Source organism: Pituophis catenifer, unplaced genomic scaffold, assembly GCF_029215685.1.
Source record: "Pituophis catenifer annectens isolate HBS135680 unplaced genomic scaffold, rPitCat1.0.hap2 SCAF_12, whole genome shotgun sequence".
NCBI lineage: Eukaryota > Metazoa > Chordata > Lepidosauria > Squamata > Colubridae > Pituophis > Pituophis catenifer.
Genome location: NW_027256892.1, coordinates 23,525,836 through 23,547,712, shown reverse-complemented (window position 1 = coordinate 23,547,712; position 21,877 = coordinate 23,525,836). Strand labels below are relative to the sequence as shown.

At 43.6% G+C, this 21,877-nt stretch overlaps 1 protein-coding gene across 1 annotated transcript in view; it reads left to right on the top strand.

The window, feature by feature from the left end:
- GRIK4 (glutamate ionotropic receptor kainate type subunit 4) overlaps window positions 1-21,877 on the top strand; it is a 284,535-nt gene that overhangs the window by 178,827 nt on the left and 83,831 nt on the right. The window contains exons 7-9 of the mRNA XM_070952502.1: window positions 2,394-2,555; window positions 18,049-18,201; window positions 20,971-21,075. Coding sequence (XP_070808603.1) covers window positions 2,394-2,555; window positions 18,049-18,201; window positions 20,971-21,075 — 420 coding nt within the window. The remainder of the gene's footprint in view (window positions 1-2,393; window positions 2,556-18,048; window positions 18,202-20,970; window positions 21,076-21,877) is intronic.

Here is a 21,877-nt window from a genome sequence, read left to right as displayed (position 1 = left end):
CTTCTGAATTTCTTCGTCCTGGTTTTTCCAACCACTCCATCGATGCTGTATCTTAATTCTCTCTCACCCCACCCCACCCCCACACCCCCGTGCACTAAATAGTCAAGAAGACTTGGGTAATCGCCCCAAAGACCAGCCGGCCTCTTGATTCCCTATTTCCTTCCTCTCCAAACCTAGGAAGGAGATAGCAGAGATGGGAAGCCAGGCTGAGAAAGAAACTCTTGAGGAACGCTAAACATACACAGCCAACAGATGGGAGTCGGGTAGCTGATCTCATAAATCACAGCTCGATCAGAGCTGCAATAAAAACCAAGAAGAAAATATTCAAAGCGTTAAAAGAAACTCCGTTTAGTGAACTCACTAAAGGACAGAAGCTGGAGCTCTCTATCACAATATCAACATATATAGTTACAAATATTCTCCTTTATTGATTCCGACCACTATTTCCAAAAATTCTAGACTTTATCCCTAATTGTTTGTATTTTATGATGATGATGATGATTTATCTATTGCTTATATGTACACTGAGAGTTTATGCCCCAGAGACAAATTCCTTGTGTGTCCAATCAAGCTTGGCCAATAAAGAATTCTATTCTATTCTATTCTATTCTATTCTATTCTATTCTATTCTATTCTATTCTATTCTATTCTATTCTATTCTATTCTATTCTATTCTACTCTACTCTACTCTACTCTACTCTACTCTACTCTACTCTACTCTACTCTACTCCTATTCTATTTTACTCTATTCTACTCTACTCTACTCTTCATACCAATATATTTTCTACTCTACTCCTCCTATTCTATTCTATTCTATTCTATTCTATTCTATTCTATTCTATTCTATTCTATTCTATTCTATTCTACTCTATTATTCTATTCTATTCTATTTCTATTATTATTCTATTCTATTCTATTCTATTCTACTCTACTCTACTCTACTCTACTCTACTCTACTCTACTCTACTCTACTCTACTCTACTCTACTCCTATTCTATTCTACTCTATTCTACTCTACTCTACTCTTCATACCAATATATTTTCTACTCTACTCCTTCTATTCTATTCTATTCTATTCTATTCTATTCTATTCTATTCTATTCTATTCTATTCTATTCTATTCTATTCTACTCTACTCTACTCTACTCTACTCTACTCTTCATTCCAATATTTATTCTACTCTACTCCTATTCTATTCTATTCTACTCTACTCTATCCCCCTATTCTATTCTGTTCTGTTCTATTCTTCTTGCTTTAAAACTCCTGATTGAAGTCTCCACAACATACAATCTGTTTGGTTTTCTATTTTCCCGTAGGTAGGTGATTTCTCAGGATACCAGCTATTCAAATGCATTGTCACTTTTGTTTCTCGACTGGTTTTCTTTGTGAGGTTCCTACTCGGAGTTATGTTTTTCTGCAAAAGGGCTACTCAGATTCCTGGCTAGGCCCGAGAGAGCATTGTTTTCTCTCAGATTTGATTTTTTTTTTTTCTTGGTCCTCCGGCGTCTGTCCAGGGAGAAAGACAGATCGTGCTTGTTTGGCACAATCGTCGTCACACTCTTTGCATACGAAATCCCTTCAGGCCCCGGCTCTCATTAGCCATCTGCCCTCGTGCCACAAGTTGGCAATGTGCTATGCGGAAATAAATAACCTGCCTGGGAAACCGAAAAACCTGCATCCTTCAAACCACGTCAATAATGCAGCCGCTAATTTTCATGTTGCTTAATGATAACGCAACTCGGTCCAAAAAAAAACAAAACCCACCATTCAGGGCGGCCCCCGATTTAAGTTTGTCCATCACAGATAAGTTGTCAGTCATTGCATTTGTCTTTCCCATCTGGCTTAAAAGCGAGAATAATAGCCGCCATCGCAAAACAAACAACAGAAAATCAGCATTACATTTCTGATCTACGAGGGCAAAATTTCTGTCTTGACCCGGATCATAATTTATTTCATGGTTGTAAATGCTCATAGAAATTGAAGTTTTAATGCCTCCTTTGATCTGTGAAGGTCAGCCTCGTGCTCCTTTGTGAAGTGAAGATGAGCCTTTATTATTATTTTTTTTTAAATGGAGATTCTCCATGGTTTAATGGTTGATTCTCCAGCAAGTCCATCCGAGATTTATAAAGACAGAGGCTAAGGTCTTCTCAGTTTTGATGTTACACATGACTTCCTCCTGGTCATGTTTGTAACCGATGAGGATTTTGAATTCTTTTTTTGTTTTTTTCCAGAAGGAGTTTATAAATAAATAGCTGTTGAATCTTCTTGACATTACCTAGCCTTTACCAGTCTTTGCAGTTCTTTAAATGCCTTCCCTTCATATTTTTTCCCCCTTGTTGAATGATTGTTGAAGAACTTATTAATTCTGCTTTTTGATCCTTGGCTTCCCGTAGGAATTTTCTCTCCAGCAACTGGACAGCCTTATGGATGATCGAGTGAACATCATGGGGTTTTCTATCTTCAACCAGTCCCATCCTTTCTTCCAGGAATTTGCAGAGAGTCTCAACCAGTCATGGTTAGAGAATTGTGACCATATTCCTTTTACTGGACCAGCAGTAAGTAAACCAATACATCTGTCCTTTTTCTCACGCCTTCCCGTGTAATGATGTCTTGTGTGGGAGAAAAGAAGGGGTAAGGGGTTCAATAATGAATTTTTTTTTCAATAAAAAGTGAAGGTCTAAAAGGTTATGAACCCCTCAGCTCTGCCCACCTAATGGAAGATGACATAATGGAAGTTAAAATAAGAGCTGCACTTCCTCGTTCTTTTCGGATTTCAAATTGGGGATTTCAAGAGTAGGACCTTTTCTGTAGTAGCCATTCTCTTCTCTTCTCTTCTCTTCTCTTCTCTTCTCTTCTCTTCTCTTCTCTTCTCTTCTCTTCTCTTCTCTTCTCTTCTTCTCCCCTCCCCTCCCCTCCATTCCATTCCATTCCATTCCATTTCATTCTTCTCTTCTCTTCTCTTCTCTTCTCTCCTCTTCTCTTCTTCTTCCCTCCCCTCCATTCCATTCCTCTCTTCTCTTCTCTTCTCTTCTCTTCTCTTCTCTTCTCTTCTCTTCTCTTCTCTTCTCTTCTCTTCTCTTCTTCTCCCCTCCCCTCCCCTCCATTCCATTCCATTCCATTTCATTCTTCTCTTCTCTTCTCTTCTCTTCTCTTCTCTTCTCTTCTCTTCTCTTCTCTTCTCTTCTCTTCTCTTCTCTTCTTCTCCCCCTCCCCTCCCCTCCATTCCATTCCATTCCATTCCATTTCATTCTTCTCTTCTCTTCTCTTCTCTCCTCTTCTCTTCTCTTCTTCTTCCCTCCCCTCCATTCCATTCCTCTCTTCTCTTCTCTTCTCTTCTCTTCTCTTCTCTTCTCTTCTCTTCTCTTCTCTTCTCTTCTCTTCTCTTCTCTTCTCTTCTCTTCTTCTCCCCTCCCTTCCCCTCCATTCCATTCCATTCCATTCCATTCCATTCCATTCCATTCCATTCCATTCCATTCCATTCCATTCCTCTCTTCTCTTCTCTTCTCTTCTCTTCTCTTCTCTTCTCTTCTCTTCTCTTCTCTTCTCTTCTCTTCTCTTCTCTTCTCTTCTCTTCTCTTCTCTTCTCTTCTCTTCTCTTCTCAAGCCTAAGGCAATCTAGTGTCCCATAAATGCTTAAGATAACTTAAGCTGTATACGCCAACTAACTAGCTGCATATTGTTCTGCTGCTGGGACTTCTTTGAAGACATTCTGCTTTCTCTCTGGATTGTCAGTGCTCTAACTTTATGTCTCCGTGTCATGCTGTTTCCTAAAGATGTCTGATGGGCCTCTTGGAGAAGAGAATAGTAGGCCACATGGATCGTTAGAAACGGAAACAGCAGGATTCTTCTGTTCCATTACCTTATAAAATGTTTTCATTAGTGGAAAGCCAACACATAAACTTTCATCCTCTTCAGACTTGTTTTCATGGAAACATCAAAATTTGTCTAGTACAGAACCAGATTCTTCTTTATTTGGCTATCTATCTTAGCTCCTCAAGTTTGAGACAGGAGGTTCTAGAACAGGGTTCTGTAACCTTAAATACTCAAAGAGTCATTTGGACCCGTTTCCCACAGAAAAAAAAAACACCGGGAGCCACAAAACCCTTCCCGTGCCTGACTATTTCTTGAGTGGCCACAAAATTAGCATATATAGTTGAATTAAACATTCTGTTTTCTTCTGAAACTTTTCTTTTCTTGGATTTATCCATGGTTGGCCTACCAGGAGTTGAAAAGCTCAATAAATCGTGTGCTGGCGGGTGTCGCACATTGGCGGTTGTGACGCATATTTTGAGTGACAGGGAGCCGCAGCAGAGGGGTGAAAGAGCCACATGCGGCTCCAGGGCCGCAGGTTGCTGACCCCTGTTCTAGACTGAACCCAAGGTCTTCTGCATGCAGAAGATGTACTCTACTTCTCAGTTCGTGCTACATTCATCAGCCTTCAACTTGGATGTTCTTCAGATGTGTGGACTTCAACCCCAGGATTCCATAATCATCTTAGCCTTTACTATGAATTCTGGGAATCCCACGTATCTGGAGGATGTCTACGTTTGGGAAGTCTGCTCAGAAGGGATGGCCATGTTAGAGAATAACAGAATTAACAAAGTTTGAAGGGATCTTGGAGGTCTTCTAGTCCAACCCCCTGCTTAAGCAGGAAACCCTATACTATTTCAAACAAAGGGTTTGTCCAATCTCTTCTTAAAAATCTCCAGTGATGGCGCACCCACAACTTCTGGAGGCAAGTTGTTAACTATCAGGAAACTTCTCCTTTGTTCTAGGTTGCTTCTCTCCTTGATTAGTTTCCACCCATTGCTTCTTGTGCTGCCTTCAGATGCTTTGGAGAATAAGTTAACTCCCTCTTCTTTATGATATTGGAACATGGCTATCATGTCACCCCTAGCCCTTCTTTTCATTAAACTAGACATACCCAGTTCCTTCAACCGTTCATCGTCTGTTTTAGCCTCCGGTCCCCTAATCATCTTGATTGTTCTTCTCTACACTCTTTTTTTTTTTTAATTTGATTTATATGCCTTCTCCAGAGACTCAGGGTGGCTTACAATGCGTTAAGCAATAGCCTTCATCCTTTTGTATATTTATACAAAGTCAGCTTATTGCCCCCACAAACTGGGTCCTCAATTTACCTACCTTAGAAAGGATGGAAGGCTGAGTCAACCTTGAGCCTTGGAGAGATTCGAACCTGCAGTAATTGCAGGCAGCTGTGTTAATAACAGGGTGCTTAGACCACTGTACTATCAAGGCTCTTTCTAGAGCCTCAACAGTTGCATGGCCTTCTCACCATGAAGCATGTTTTGATACGGTCCTCCAGCTATTGTGCTTTTTTACCAGCAATGTGGTGTCATCCCTCTTAGCCATATGCCCTCCCTGAAGAACATATCTCTTCCTTCCTCCTAAATTGGGTTTCAATTAGTAGATCCTCAGACTGGGAATTTCTCTCTCTCTCTCTCTCTCTCTCTCTCTCTCTCTCTCTCCCTCTCTCTCTCTCTCTTGAAGCCTTTCAGACAGGGGTGAAATGCTACTGGTTCGGACCAGTTCGACCGAAACGGTAGCGATGGCGGCGGGTGGTTCGGAGAACTGGTAGCGACGGTAGCACGAGGCTCCGCCCACCTGCCCAGTCGTCATTACTTCCTGGTTTTAACCAGGAAGTAACCTGTTTTTTACCCTCTACGCATGCACAGAAAGTCCGCGCGTGTGCGCCAGAGGTGGATTTCAGCAGGTTCTGACCAGTTCTGTAGAACCGGTAGCGGAAATTTTGAGTTGTTCGGAGAACCGGTAGTAAAAATTCTGACTGGCCCTGCCCCCATCTATTCTCTGCCTCCTGAGTCCCAGCTGATCGGGAGGGAATGGGGATTTTGCAGTAACCTTCCCCTGGAGTGGGGAGGGAATGGCGATTTTACAGTATCCTTCCCCTGCCACACCCACCAAGCCACGCCCACCAAGATATGCCACACCCACCAAGCCACACCCACCAAGCGATGCCACACCCACCAAGCCACACCCACAGAACCGGTAGTAAAAAAAAATTAAACCCACCACTGGCGCGCGCACTTCCGAACCGGTGGGGAAGGTAAGTTGATTTCACCGCTGGTTTCAGATCACCTGGAAGGGATGACTTGTGTCTTTCCTAGAAAGCAGAAAGAAAAGGAAATTTAGGGATTCTGCCCACACGTGGCTTGTCTGGAAAGGTAGAAAGACGCATAGTTAGTGTTGGCTCTTACGCAAAACTGGAGATGTGAATACTTAAGCCGGCACTCAATCTTCTCCTCCCTCCCCCCCCCATCACGTGAAAGATCAGCGGGCTCTTAAGAAGGTGTATATGATGTGAGTTGCATGACGGTGTTCTCTGCCCTAAAATATCAGGAGCGGCTGGCACCAGAGAGATTTCTGCTGCTTGCTGGCACGTTTTCCAACCTGCTCTGGTTTCCACCTAGCTCAGATCCTCCTCTGTCTCTCTTCATCACTGTCCACCCACTCTTCTCTCTCAATCCAGAGAAACACATTGGCTAATTCATTGCCCTCTTTCTCTGCGTACCTAGAGCAGTCCCTCCGTTGCTTAAATACTTCAGGCGGAACACAATATAAATAAAGCTTGTTCATAAAGGCAAAGATTTGTGATAGGCTGGAATGAAAAAGGATTTCTCTCCCCCTCCCTATCTCTCTCTCTCTCTCTCTTTTTTTTTTCTCTTTCTCATTCTCTCTTTCTCTCTCTCTCTTTCTCTCTCACACTCTCACTCTCTTGCTCTCTCTCTCTCTCTCTCTCTATCTATCTATCTATCTATCTATCATCTGTCTAAACCACAGGCACAATTTGCTTTTCTTGGATTAATTACACTATGGACAAGTCCCTTTTCAATTCATCAGCCTTCATCATCCTGGCTGCAGTGGTCTCTCTTGTTGATTCTTCTATCTGTCTATCTATCTATCTATCTATCTATCTATCTATCTATCTATCTATCTATCTATCTATCTATTTCCCTCCCTCTCTCCCTTTCTCATTCTCTCTCTCATTCTTTCTCTCTGTCTCTTTCTCTCTCTCTTTCTTTCTCTCTCACACTCTCACTCTTGCTCTCTCTCTCTCCCCCTCCCTTTCTCATTCTCTCTCTCTAATTCTTTCTCTTTCTATTTCTTTCTCTTTTCTCTCTCTCTTTCTCTCTCTCTCACACTCTCACTCTCTCTCTCTCTCTCTCTCCCTCCCTCCCTTTCTCATTCCCTCTCTCTAATTCTTTCTCTCTCTATTTCTCTCTCTCTCTCTCTATTACTTTCTCTCTCTTTTCTCTTTCTCTGTCTCTCTTTCTCTCTCTCCCTTTCTCATTCTCTCTAATTCTCTCTCTATTTCTTTCTCTTTCTCTTTTCTCTCTCTCTCTTTCTCTTTCTCTCTCTCTCACACTCTCTCCCTCTCTCTCTCCCTCCCTCTCTCCCTTTCTCATTCTCTCTAATTCTTTCTCTCTCTATTTCTTTCTCTCTCTCTATTACTTTCTCTTTCTTTTCTCTTTCTCTCTCTCTCTCTTTCTCTCTCTCATGCTATGGCTTTTCTTGAGCTTTTACCTGTATTGATTTTGCAGGTTTTGTTCTGGATTTTTAAAAGAACCATTATCCCAATTTAATGGGGCTCAAAGTTTATCTGCGCAAAGGGTTGATTATATTATGCAGTCCTTTACCGTGGATTTTTCCAGGAGTCTCACAGAAATATGGACAATATGATCTCAATGAGGTTTTGTTTTGTTTTTTTAGAATTTTCAGAAACCAAAGTAGCTTTGGGGATTTGCAGAGATTATAGCTGCGCATTCCTTTCTCCCAAAATCAGTTTTCTCTCAAAACTGTCCCCTTGCGGTTCCATTCCTGGGGGGGGGAATATCCTTATTTAGTATCCGGCAGAAATCTAGGGAAAATTAGCTTTTGGGTGGGGAGAAGAATAGCTTACAAATAAAAGAATTGAGCCTCCTGTCTTAACATCAACTCCAACTTCCAAATTGCGAGGCAGCGCGATGGTTACCTCTTTTGTGGTATGGCGTGCCATTACATTCCTCTGCTTGGAAACCATTGAGCTGTTTCAAAAACAGTTTAAATTATCTCAGTGGGTCCCCGAGGAATTGTTAAAATTCAAATTTTGAGCAAGGCGTCTGGGAGCGGAGAGCTTCTTCTTCCCATTTCCTCCCCCTGGCTCTGTTTGATTCACTGTCTCACACACACACACACACACACACACACATCTTTGCGGGCAGCCAAAATGCAATTTCTTTTCCTTTCCGTGACAGCTCTGGCTGGCAGCAGATGCCAGCAGGTGAGGCTGGCTTCCAGAAGCTCTCCAAATCCCAGAAGTGTAGCTGGTGGCCATAGATAGTCCGCTGGTGTTTCCTTGCTTGGACTCAAGAGACGTGAGCTTCCACAGAGAATTCTGCATAGTCAGAATAACCGAGTCTGAAGGGACCTTGAAGGCCTTCTAATCCAACCCTCTGCTCAAGTAGGAAACTCTATGAAGCCACAATTCATCTTGTGTTAATGACCCCATCATCCCTTGCAGGATGGAGTCTGGGCAACTGAATGGAGCCGAGATGCCTGGCCGGATGCCTTTCCTGTCTCCAATGCGGAGTTTTATTCAGTAGATTGGTAGTTCCGCTGATTAATTGTTCTAACTGTCAGGAAATTTCTCCTTAGTTCCAGGTTGCTTCTCTCCTTGATTAGTTTCCATCCTTTGCTTCTTCCTCTGCCCTTCTGGATGCTGGACACATCTGATGACTGAGTTTTTTACAGGGAGATTTGTGACAGCTGCGGAAATCTGGGTGGGGGATTATGGAACTTTTTCTGCGGAAAATGTTAGGGTGTCCTTTGTTCCAAGCGTGACTCCCCTGAATCACACAGCCAGGAATGGAAACTCAAGGAAAAGCGCTGAAAATTACAGATGGCTAGATTAGGTAATTAAAAATGTGGGCTGAAAACAGATGTTGGTAATTAATTGTTTCTTCTAGTGTCAGAAATCCTGCTTGTACCATTGGAATGGTACAACTCGTAATTCTCCACATTAAATTGGAGGCCAAGTGTGTCATTCTCTTATACACAGAGAGATAATAAAGTAGGAGTTTAAAAAAAAAAACATAGAGAGCTCTTCAAGGATGGTTTCCTAGGAGAGAGAGAGCGAGAGAGAGAGAGAGGAAAAAAATAGGGCTAAAGGACTTGGTCATTTGGAGAACTGTACGGCTGAACATTTTATGTTTAAATTGTCTTTGTTTTCAAATTAGTGTTTTAGCAGCACAATCATACTTCATCAAAAGAAAAGGAGGTGGTTTTGTTTTTTTTTTAGCATGCATTTACCGGTATTTAAATAGGGCCATCAAAAGGGCATGGATCTTTCCTTTTATTATAAATTGTAGGATAAACACTGACTGTGTAATTGTTGAGAAGGCTTCACTTTATTATGAAAGTGTGACTATGATGCAGGGGTGAAATCCAGCAGGTTCTGACAGGTTCTGAAGAACCGGCAGCGGAAATTTCGAGTAGTTCAGAGAACCGGCAAATACCACCTCTGGCTGGCCCCAGAGTGGGGTGGGAATGGAGATTTTGCAGTATCCTTCCCCTGGAGTGGGGTGGGGATAGAGATTTTGCAGTATCCTTCCCCTGCCACGCCCACCAAGCTATGCCCACCAAGCCACACCACACCACTTACCTGCCCGCCCACCTGCCCACCTACCCCGGCTCTATGCTGTCCTACTTAGGCACGTTTTTGAGGCTGGGCACATGTGCAGGAGGCACACGCGTGAGCAAAGCACATGTGTGGAAGGCGCACGCACGCAGCAAACCGGTGGTAACAAAATGTGAAACCATGTCACTAACTGAACAACTGCAGTGATTCACTTAACAAGTCGGGCAGGAAAGGTTGTATAATGAGGCAAATCTCACTTGACAATTGTCTTGCTTAGCGGCAGAAATCTGGGGCAAAATTGTAAGTCGAAGGCTACCTGTGTCATGGTCCATGAATGTGAATGTCAAATGGGTAAAGCAGCTTTGTGATCTTCCAATATAGATCCCACTGCATGTTACGTATGGATTCCGTACATATGGATTAGAGAACAAGCGAAAGTATACAATATCATCACTGGTGAGATTCGTCTGGTTCAGGCCGGTTCGGGAGAACCGGTAGTTAAATTGCTGGCTGGCCCTGCCCCTTCCTGCCCCACCCCTTCCAGGAGTCCTCCCCCCTAGGATTCCACCCAAAGGAAAGTTCAAATCCCTGTCCAACGCCCACATGTCCATCACATCATCCAATCCAAGCACCATCCCAACTGGAGATGCCTCCCAGTTCTAGCTCTCCAGGTGCAGGGCAAGATGTCCTTGACTTTCTGAGAAAGGAATGTTATTATGACTGTAAATCACCCTGGCTCCACACAATTTCCCCCTCCCAGTTTTCCGAAGTAGTAAATGTGGCAGGCCTGAAGGTCCAACGAAAAAGATGGCTTCCAGGCCTGACATCCATCACCACTGTAACAAAGTCCATCCCCCCTTTCTGCTGATTGTTGTCTTCTTGTCTTCCACCGTTCCCAGCATTAGAGGCTCCTCCGGGCAGCTGGGTCTTTGCCTTCCCGTGTCCAAATATTCGAATCCGGTCATTTGTCCTTCGAGTGAGAAGTTTGGATGACTTTGTTCAGTGATTCATTGATTTGTTTCCTTGATCGTCCGTGGTTTTCTCAGGAGCCTTCTCCAAAACCAAAGTTCAAAAGCGTCAATAGCCTTCCTAATCCGCTCCTTCAGTGAAATCGCTTGACCTACACGAGGTTTCTTGACTTCTTAATACTGTTAGCAGTTCAGGCAACTTTATTCTTTAGTTAGAAGACCTCCGCAATCGATCTCTGTAGATACGGGTTAGATTCCTTGTTGATTACAAGGTTGGTTATATTTCTAGTTTTTTTTTCTCTCCTTAGCGGTTCCTTTGAACTCCTAATGGTCATACAGAGTTATAAAAGCATAATGAAAGAAAACTTTTCACATATTTAAATTACTAAATATGAGTTGGAGTGTGATCTGGCTGCCAAAAAAAAAGAGAAATTTAATTTCTAAATCATGGGATGTAATGATTCCGCTTTATTATACATGGGTTGTACACAGCTGTGTGTTTCACATTATGTTGCTACTGGTTTGCCACCTGTGCGCGTGCCCAGTTCTCATGCGCGCCTGTTGTGACTCCGACCCCCGAGGCCGACTTATCGGAGGGAGAAGGCTCCGAACATGAAGGAGAGGAGTTGGCCAGGTCTCCCTCTCCAGGACCCTCCTCTCTGGCAATGCCTCAGGTGTCTCCTGAAGGAGAAGAGATTGGCCAGGAGCCAGATATCTCCTCGCAGTCGGACAGTGATGGAGATAAGTCTTGGCTGGATCCACGCCAGCGTCGGAGAGACAGGCGCGTGCAGCAGAAAAGGAGGCGTGCCAGAGATTAGGCTGAGTCACTGGACCACACCCCACAGGGGATAAAAGGGGGTGAGGTGGCCATTCAGACTCTGTGACGGACAAAACAAACTACTAGCGAGTCACATTGTATCTTTGAAACAACATTATCTGCCTTGGATTTAATACGGAGTGGACTTAACAATTCTTGAACTGTGTGTATCTTGTTTGGGTTTATCTGATGGAGGAACACCCCCTCCCTCTATGAGTAAAGTTCTTGGCAAGCAGCTACTGGGTTGCTGCCAATTCTCTTATCGAAAGAATTTGTTGTCTGCCAGTTTTATTTAACCCCTGGCTATCTGTTTGTGTGCGTGTGTGAGATGGGGACAGAACAGCTCCTGCCTTCTGCACATGTGCCCGGCCTCAAAAATATGCCCAAATAAGATGGCATAGAGCAGTGATGGCTAACCTTTTTGCTGTTGCGTCCCAAAAGCGAGGGGGTCGCAAGCGCGTGTGCCCACACCTATAATTCAACGTCCCCATCCCACCCCATGCATGCACGTGTGTCCCACCGTGCTCCCCCCACTTTTGGCACACAGTGGCACAGTGGGCCCAGTAGGCCCCTTTTTCTATCACCCCAGGCTTCAGAGCCTTTCTTGGAGCCTGGGGAGGGTAAAAATGGCCTTCTGCACCATCCTGGAGGCCCTCTGGAGGACAGAAATGGCCTGTTTGCCGACTTCCGGTGGACCTGGAAGCCCAAAAATCAGGTGGCGCACGCTGAAGCTGAGCTAGGGCAACGCTCGCGTGCCCATCGATATGGCTCCACGTGCCACCTGTGGCACGCATGCCATAGGTTCGCCATCACGGGCATAGATCCAGGAAGGTGGACGGGCCCACTTTCAATTTCTGCTACCGGTTCAGGTGAATCGATCCGAACCGGCTGAATACCACCTCTGGTTGGACACCTCTTGGAGTTCTAGGTCAAATTCTGGGCACGTCACGTCAAGAAGAATTTAGACACATTTGTTAGAGAGATACCTTCCTTGCACCTCTGAATCATTTTCACTTGAGTCGATCAGAATTGGAGAAACCCAAAATGAAACCAAATGGCATGGAAAACAAGAGGCGCTAATGAGCAAACGAAGAGACATTTGCAGACGGACTGTTCGTGTCAGCAGAGAAGGGATGAGAACTCTAAAAGGGTGATGACTGAATCTAAGGTTGAATGGGGTGGGGTGGGGAAGTAAGGGAAGACATATTTCAAACCCATTGGATGCCTGGGAGAGCCTGGGGGATCGACACAATAGCCTCCTTATGGAGAAATACAACTTAATTGGCTGCCATCCTCGCTGAATCCCAAATTGCTTTATTGCCTTAAATAAGAGTAACAGATAAATAGTGGCAGAGGGAGCGGGCAATTAAACGATCCAGACAGAGGAGGAAATGTGGTTCTCAAGCAAGATTCAGATGAAAAGCTTGACAAGACAGAAAGAAGCCAAGAAGGTTCTTTCAGTGGATTGGGACAACTCACCAAGAGTTGGTCATGTCTAATTTGCTGCGACCAACACATCCCAGCCAACATGCTCTGAGACAACTCACGGCAGGATTCTTTTAGTGCAGGGGTCTGCAACCTTAAACACTCAAAGAGCCATTTGGACCCATTTCCCACAGAAAAGAAAACACCAGGAGCCACAAAACCCTTCCCGTGCCTGACTATTTCTTGAGCGGCCACAAACTAGCATATGTAGTTGAATTAAACGTTCTGTTTTTCTTCTGAAACTTTTCTTTTCTTGGATTTATCCACGGTTGGCATACCAGGGGTTGAAAAGCTCAATAAATTGCATGCTGGCGGATGTCGCACATTGGCGGTTGTGACGCATATTTAGAGTGCCAAGGAGCCACAGCAGAGGAGTGAAAGAGCCACATACAGCTCCAGAGCCGCAGGTTGCTGACCCCTGCCTTAGTGCCTTCTATTTTTGTCGACTGTGTTTTCGTCAAAAATTATTTCAGTTCTTGTACTATCAAACGAAATCATTCCTACGACTACCAGCTTTCGTAATGCTTTGATGAATAATAAAAGGAACTAATCCTGTGTGGAACTGTCCCATGTCAAGTTGTCTTGTGGCAAGTTGGCCATGGCAAGTGGTCCCACAGTGAATTGGTCATGACAAGTGGTCTGCAGAGAACGGGCCATGGAGAGTTGTCGTAGACTCTCTTCCAGATCATGGGGCAGACAGTAAGAAACACGAGGTCAACTAGACGGTGCATGTCCTTAGTTGGCACTAGACTGTGTATGTCAACAATGTTCAAGGCACAGTGGTTTTGATGGATTGGATTGATGGAATGGATTGGGTTGGGTTGGATTTGTTATTGAATAGAGTTGGGACTTGCCACAAAATGTGGCAATAGAGCATGGGCTCTTCCAATCAGCTAGCCATAGTCCATTTTAAGACAATTCCATTGGATTCACTCCTTTGCAAAGTTATTGTATTCTAACCTTTTGAGATAGACTCAGCTGTTATCAGTTTAAAACCACTCTGCATCTACTTTTTCCTAAAAACTCGGTTTTCCTGGAAACCCAATAATTCTCCTCTACCAAGCTTGAACTCTCAATGTGCCTTCACATTCATGGAACTGAGTGTGTTATTAGAATTTGAGCTTTAGATAGTGGGTTGAATTTCTGTTTCATGCCCTGAAATCCTTCTCCTGCTCCTCCCCCCTCTCCCTAAATTTGATGTGCCTGGAAGGAGGTGATGGAATAGAAAATTGTTTGGATTTGTTAATGGGATCTCCATTGCCTTGAGCAACTCTGCTGCAGAATATTTTCTCTAAATCCTAAAGCCCTATAATTCTGCTTCTCGGGAAACTGCCTTTGATCATCTTGTCTAATAATTTTTTTTTTAAAAAAAAAACCCACAAGACAGTGGACACAAGATTTTTTCAGAAATCTAAGAACTGAAGCAAATGTTTGTAGGCTGCAAAGTCGAAAATCCCAATCAATAGTGTCATATGCTTCATTAAGATCTACAAGCACAGAAAAGAAGAGAAGAGAAGATGTGAAAACATTGACTAAAAGAACTTTGAAGATCATAAGTCAGGCAACGGACACGATGACAGAGAATAGAGGCCCACCAAGATAAATTTGGTTTTAACCTGCTGCTGGTGGGTTTGACCTTGGATTCTTTCCACGTAGCATTCAGAACAATCTCTGGAAAAAGGCTAAGGAATTTGTGCAAAGAATATTTCTCACTCCCAGAGGTGCTTTTCCCAAGAGGCAACTGGTTTTTCTTTGAAGACGTTTTGCTTCTCATCCAAAAAGCTTCTTCAGCTCTGATTAAAGTCCATTTAACTGCTATTCTAACAGCAAACCCGTCATAAAAGATATTGCATTACATTCTTGATTAAATTATCTTTCCATTGATATATAATTTTATGGTTCTACTCCCAAAAAAAGTGGTGTTATGAGCTAGTTTTAGAAAATACACATTTCCCAAAAGGTTTCAACAATTTTGGCCACTACTTAAAGGCTGCCCTTGAAGAACTGGGCTAGATATAAAAGAAGGACTAAAAAACTAAAAAGAAGAGTAGGGAGAAGAATCAAATATAGCAGTCTGAATTTCTTGAAAAAGAGATAGAAGACAACCTATCTTGAATATGTTTATCTGGATAAAGCTGGCGTTATCAAAAGCAGACATCAGCCAAACGATGCCAAGAGGACAACTGATTTCTAGTTAAAATGGCAATTAATCCCAAATAATATTCTCCTGCGAAGCTTTGCTTCAACTCATCTCATTCCGATGTCTTTATTTCTTTTGTTATCACCAGAAAGCTTTAGCACGGAGGGTATTTTTAGCACATGGAATGGATTAAATATTCCACTATATCAATAGGCAGCCTCTGCATGGATGCTCAGCTAGTTAAACTGTTTACCCAGAATGTAGGAAATAGCCTTGAAATCTGAATTTCCAATGAGTGCAGAGAAAACAGGTGGAATGTTTCTGGGTCTGAGTGTAAAGTCAGAAATGGAAAAGAATCGAAGGGTTGCAAGTATTTACTTCTTGTTGAGATAAGAGTTACGGATGCAGAAAATGGATATGGCCAAAACAGGAACGTACATCTCTGTAGATTTGCAAAAGGAAAGTGGCGTTTCTATCCATCCGCTGGGATGTTTTAAATTGGATCGATAAATATAAGTGTTAAAAGATTATTTGGACAGAGGTGAATGCCATTTCAGCGATTGGAATCCCAAGATAAAGACAGAATTAAATAAATCTTTTGGGGAATTGTAATTTAGGAGGCATTTGGAGAAAGTCTCCTTTCTCAGTTTCCCATAATGTTGTTACGCTGAAGGAATTAGTGACTGAGACACAAAGATATTGATTCATTCATCCGTGTCCCAGAATAGATACGTTCTTTCTACTGAAACTCTTTAAATCCCGTATTGAGAGTAAATATTTGTGGTTAGCTGAGAAACATATGACAGGATGAAAAAAAAATATTGATTAAAAGGGACAAATGAATAGCCACTCTTGCAAGTGTATCAAAACAATCCCGGGATCTGAGGTCAAAGTAGTTTTATTGGGAAATATAGCAGAATCTACTATTAATTAAGCCACATTCTCTGTAAGTGTGACTCAGAGCAAATTAATGCGCTGACGGAATATAACTGTACAAGGTTAAAAAATATGTGTAGAACAGTTTTGATCTAGGACATTTCATCAGAATTGATTTATCGTGTAGGCTGGAGTTGTTCCTGTGTTCCGCTTGCTTGGATAACATCGTAGAGCATGTTTTCCTAATAAAATCTGATACATCAAGATCGTTTGCAAGACACTCTCAAATAGCGTTGCAAAATATTTTAATTGTTTCTGGATAAACACGATCGTTATTGTACCTTATCAACCTTTTCCCTGGCTCTCCTTCTTCAGAAAGAAAGCAGAGCAGCCTGCAACGTAGATTAAAATTAATTAAGAACAATAACATCAAATTACAGATAATAGAAACAGGAGAACTCCATTTGACAGACCTCCAATAAAAAGAACTCTGTAAAAAATCGTAATAGGAGGAAAAATATAAATCTCAGAGCAAAACCAGGCTAGGAAAAATAACAAATGGGATTAATTCCATGCCAAATCTTCCTTAAAAGGTTAATTCTTGAATTGATATGTAAATCACAGGTGGGGTTTCACAATGATGATGCCATAACTAAAAAGGCCCTATATATTTATTTTTTTAAAAAAAAGATCCATATAATCAGTGGTGGGATTCAATTTTTTTTACTACTGGTTCTGTGGGTGTGGCTTGATGGGCGTGGCATGGCTTGGTGGGTGTGGCAGGGGAAGGATACTGGAAAATCTCCATTCCCACCCCACTTCAGGGGAAGGTTACTGCAAAATCCCCATTTTCTCCTGATCAGCTGGGACTCGGGAGGCAGAGAATAGATGGGGGCAGGGCCAGTCAGAGGTGGTATTTACCAGTTCTCCGAACTACTCAAAATTTCCGTTACCGGTTCTCCAGAACTGGTCAGAACCTTCTGAAACCCACTTCTGCATATAATACTGCATATAGTCTGGATTATAGCTCTGGTATTTCCTTGTGTTCCAAAGGCCATCACAGTTCTGGGCTGCATCAACAGAGGGATAGAATCAAGATCACGTGAAGTGTTAATACCACTTTATAATGCCTTGGTAAGGCCACACTTGGAATCCTGCATCCAGTTTTGGTCGCCACAATTTAAAAAAGATGTGGAGACTCTAGAAAGAGTGCAGAGAAGAGCAACAAAGATGATGAGGGGACTGGAGGCTAAAACATATGAAGAACGGTTGCAAGAACTGGGTATGTCTAGTTTGATGAAAAGAAGGACTAGGAGAGACATGATAGCAGTGTTCCGATCTCTCAGGGGCTGCCCCAAAGAAGAGGGAGTCAAGCTATTCTCCAAAGCACCTGAAGGCAGGAGAAGAAGGAATGGGTGGAAACTAATCAAGGAGAGATTCAACCTAGAACTAAGGAGAAATTTCCTGACAGTTAGAACAATTAACCGGTGGAACAACTTGCCTCCAGAAGTTGTAAATGCTCCAATACTGGAAGTTTTTAAGAAGAGATTGGATAACCATTTGTCTGAAGTGGTGTAGGATTTCCTGCCTAAGCAGGGGGTTGGACTAGAAGACCTCCAAGGCCCCTTCCAACTCTGTTATTCTATTCTATTCTATTCTATTCTATTCTATTCTATTCTATTCTATTCTATTCTATTCTACTCTACTCTACTCTGCTCTACTCTGCTCTACTCAACCCTACCCTTTGCCATGCCACTCCACTCCACTCCACTCCACTCCACTCCACTCCACTCCACTCCATTCCATTCCATTCCATTCCATTCCATTCCATTCCATTCCATTCCATTCTTCCAACCAAGCACCAAATCGGTTTAATTCTTATTAGCATGTTAGAAATCAGTCTTGCTTAGTGAGGTAGTACCACCGGCTAACGATTCGTTCAGGGTCTTCGCCATCAAATGCATAAACTTTATTCTCCTTTGATTGGAACCAAGAATTTACTTGTTTAATTGTCTTTTATTCTGTGCCAGGTTATTGTTTTGGGATTGGCCTGGACTTTGGGTCCCAATAACATTTCCTCTCCTGGTTCCTTGTCTTCCGTTTTCTTCAGCTGTCTTCTGCCTTATTGTTCGATGCGGTCTATGCCGTGGTCGGTGCAGTCCAAGAGCTGAACCGGAGCCAAGAAATTGGCGTGAAACCCTTGTCTTGTGGATCTGCCCAAATTTGGCAACACGGCACCAGTTTGATGAACTACCTCAGAATGGTGAGAATGGATTGAGCGCGGAGGATTTGGGGATGTGGGTTCACCCCTGTTTTCAGCGTGAGATAGACAGGAGTCCTGCTTAGAAGTTTACCATAAAATAAGGTTGTAGGGATACGGTGGCTCAGTGGATAAGACTCTGAGCTTGTCGATCAAAAGGTCGGCAGTTCAGTGGTTCGATTCCCTAGTGCCGCGTAATGGGATGAGCTCCCGTTACTTGTCCCAGCTTCTGCCAACCTAGCAGTTTGAAAGCAGGTAAAAAATGCAAGTAGAAAAATAGGGTGTTCTGTCCCCAACCCCACGCACACACACCAACAGACGTTCAGGAGTTAAAGACCGAACCAGCCGGCAAAATCCTTTTCCTTATGATAACGGAACTTGGCAACAACCTAGTGGCTGCCTGCCAAGAGTTTATTATTTACAAAGAGGAGAGATAACTTCTCCCTACTTCTGATACATCAAAGGAAAGCAGCTCAATAATTACGGAATTAATCAAGTCCAGAGATACTCCAGCAAAGTCTTAAAGCAAAAGTCCGGCAATGCAGAATGGCGTGGAAGCTTTCAGCTTTGTTCGTCACAAGGTTTGACTGGCCACCACGCTCCCTTTTATATCCTGTGGGGTGTGGTCCACTGACTCAGCCTAATCTCGGGCACGCCCTTTCTTCTGTTGCACGCGCTTATCTCTGCGACGCTGGCGTGGGTCCAGCCAAGACTCATTACCCTCATCACTGTCCATCTGTGGCTGTGTGGACGTGCTTGGCCCTGGCCCTATCTCTTGCCCTTTGGCAGACACTGAAGGCATTGCCAGAGAGGAGGGTCCTGGAGAGGGAGGCCTTGCCAACTCCTCTTCTTCACTCTCGGAGTCCTCTCCTGCTGATGACACAGGCTCAGGTAACGGAGCCACAACATAGGGACCCCCTTTGGTGGGAAGGTAACAGTGTTCCGTGCGGCTTTGGCATTTAGTCATGCCGGCCACAAGACTACAGATACGTCTTCGGACAGCGCTGGCTCTTCGGCTTTGAAATGGAGATGAGCACCGCCCCCTAGAGTCGGGAACAACTAGCACATATGTACGAGGGGAATCTTTCCCTTTCCCTTAAGGTTGTAGGAATAGATCATAGGAAGCATCAGAAGGGGTCCTAGGAATTTGCGTAAATAGCTCCACTGAAGGAATCCATATCACAACAGACTACAACAGTAGGTTTTAGGTCAGGGGTGTCCAACCTTAACAACTTTAAGACCTGTGGACTTCAACTCCCAGAAGTTGAAGTGGCTGGGGAATTCTGGGAGTTGAAACCCACAAGTTGTCAAGGTTGGACAACCTTGTTGTAGGCTTTATCGAAGATGTTTGCTAACTTCGATCCAAAGAGTAAGACCTTCAAAGAATGCACGGCAAGTTTGCATGTTTTTTAATGATAGCTCCTCATGAGTCCATCATCTATTTGGCAGACCTCCAAATGACACCTAGGCAACAAACTAAGATGTTCTTAAGTTCCTAGTGGACCTGAATCTATGTTTGCTCGGCTGTGGGACAATGTCCTTTTATTGAAAGGGTGTCTGTCAGTAAATACAAGTTCTATGCTGGCTTCGTTGGACCTTGATTGGGGTTCGCCCTGCTGAATATGGCACAGGATATGACTTGTATCCATCTGCACAAAGGAGACCTTTTCTTATTTCAGCTTTTGATGATGGACAAGTCACTCGACATGACCCTCACAAGCTCGATTGGAGCTTTGCATTCTGTTGGAAAAAAAAAAAAGAATCTCTAACAGAAATTGCGACGGTTGTATTTGCTCCTGTGTGGGATCTGTATTGCCGGAAAATCAATAATCTAATGCTTCGTCAACAATTAGCAGAGCGTGGTTATCTGGATTTACCAGACCTTTGCATCCTCGTGCTTCATGTTCACATAAACCCAATGTGACGCCTGGTGCCACCCAGCCATGTAATGGCTTCCCCTTCAAGTCCCAGGCAACGCGTTTGAATTAAGCACTCGCTTTCAACGGTGCAACTCACAGCTGCGGTGATGGGAACAAAAGGTCCCTGCAGAAGGCAGACCGGCTATGGAGGCAGAAAGAAAGTTGGCTTGGTCATCACCGTTTCACAACGCAGGTGGCCTGGACTTCCTCCCCTCTCCCCTAATCACATTGGTACCCTGTCCAAAAACTTCCCATCTTCCTTCCAGACCTGAAACTTCTCACAACTGTGAGGAGCAACAGACTTTTCCAGTAGTTTTCTTAGAATCATAGAATTGTAGGGACCTTAGACCAAGATCCAAGATGTTACATGCAAGACTACAGTGTTTCCCTGAAAATAAGACCCTGTCTTATATTTTTTTGAAGCCCGAAATAAGCGCTTGGCCTTATTTTAGGGGAGGTCTTATTATTTTGGGGCGCATGGAGCAAGATGCTTGCCGTCTTACCTGATTTCCAGTTCTGTCTCCCTAACCCTAACCAGAGGAAATGGCGGGAACCGGCTGCACATATGTTTAAATATTTTTGGGGAGGGTTTATTTTCGAGGAGGGCTTATTTTTGGGGAGGGCTTATTTTTGGGCCGGGCTTATTTTCAGGGAGGGCTTATTTTCAGGGGACTTATTTTAGCGCATGCGCTCAAAAGCCCAATTGGGCTTATTATTCAATAATAAGCCCAATAATAATTTTCGGGAAAACACAGTGTGTTTTCCCTTCTGTCTTGACATGAGAATTGTAGGGACTGTATCCTTCAGACTCACAGTTTCTATCTGGCGCTGCAACTCACCCTCTCTTGGACAGGTAGAATTGGAAGGTCTCACTGGTCACATAGAGTTCAACAGCAAAGGTCAACGATCAAACTATGCTCTGAAAATCCTGCAGTACACCAGGAATGGCTTCAGACAGGTAAATAAAAAGACGTTTTTCTTTCACTGCCCTTTGTCCTCCGGTTCAGCACTTCCTGTTTCTTTATGTTGTGACTTTTGTTCTTGTTGTCACGGTTCCTTTAAAAATGTCCTTTGTCTCGTTGGCTGCCAGTTTATGCTGATTATAAGCAGAGGTGGGCTTCAGAAATTATAGCAAGGAGTCCTCTGGGTGGGCATGGCCTAGTTGGCCTCCTGCACCATGGGGGGTGTTTTTGCCCTCCCCAGGTTCTGGAGGCCTCTTCCCAAACTTCCGGTAGGCCCATTTTCCGCCCTCTCCGAGCCCCTGCATGCTCCCTGCACTTACCTGCATCCAAAACGGGCCGCGTGGGGATTCCTGGGAGGGTTGGGGTGGGTGGAGACAGCCAGGAGTGGGATTTGTGAGTTCTCCAAACTGCACAGAATCTTAGCTAGAGGTTCTCCCGAACCCCCAAATTATAAATTTGGAACCTCCTTTCTACGTCTCATTTATTGGGGACGGGAAACCTCATTTGGTTCTTCTGTTGTTAAAATATTCAAGACAACTTTCTTGGGATGAATTTTATCCCAGTGGAAAGAGTGCCGATGTCAGCGTCCCAGCACTGATATATAAAGAGAGGAGAAGCTTGAACTTTTGCCTACTAAATCCCTTTGAAGATTCTGTCTCCTCGGAGATGGGTGGGGGGGAGACATTCCTGTGATCTGACGAAGAAGGGATGAGGAAAGTGGCTTGGAAGATAGCCAATGAGAAGCAGAGAATTGGGGATTGGAAAGGGAGGGATTGGGGGATAAAGGTCAGTACTGAC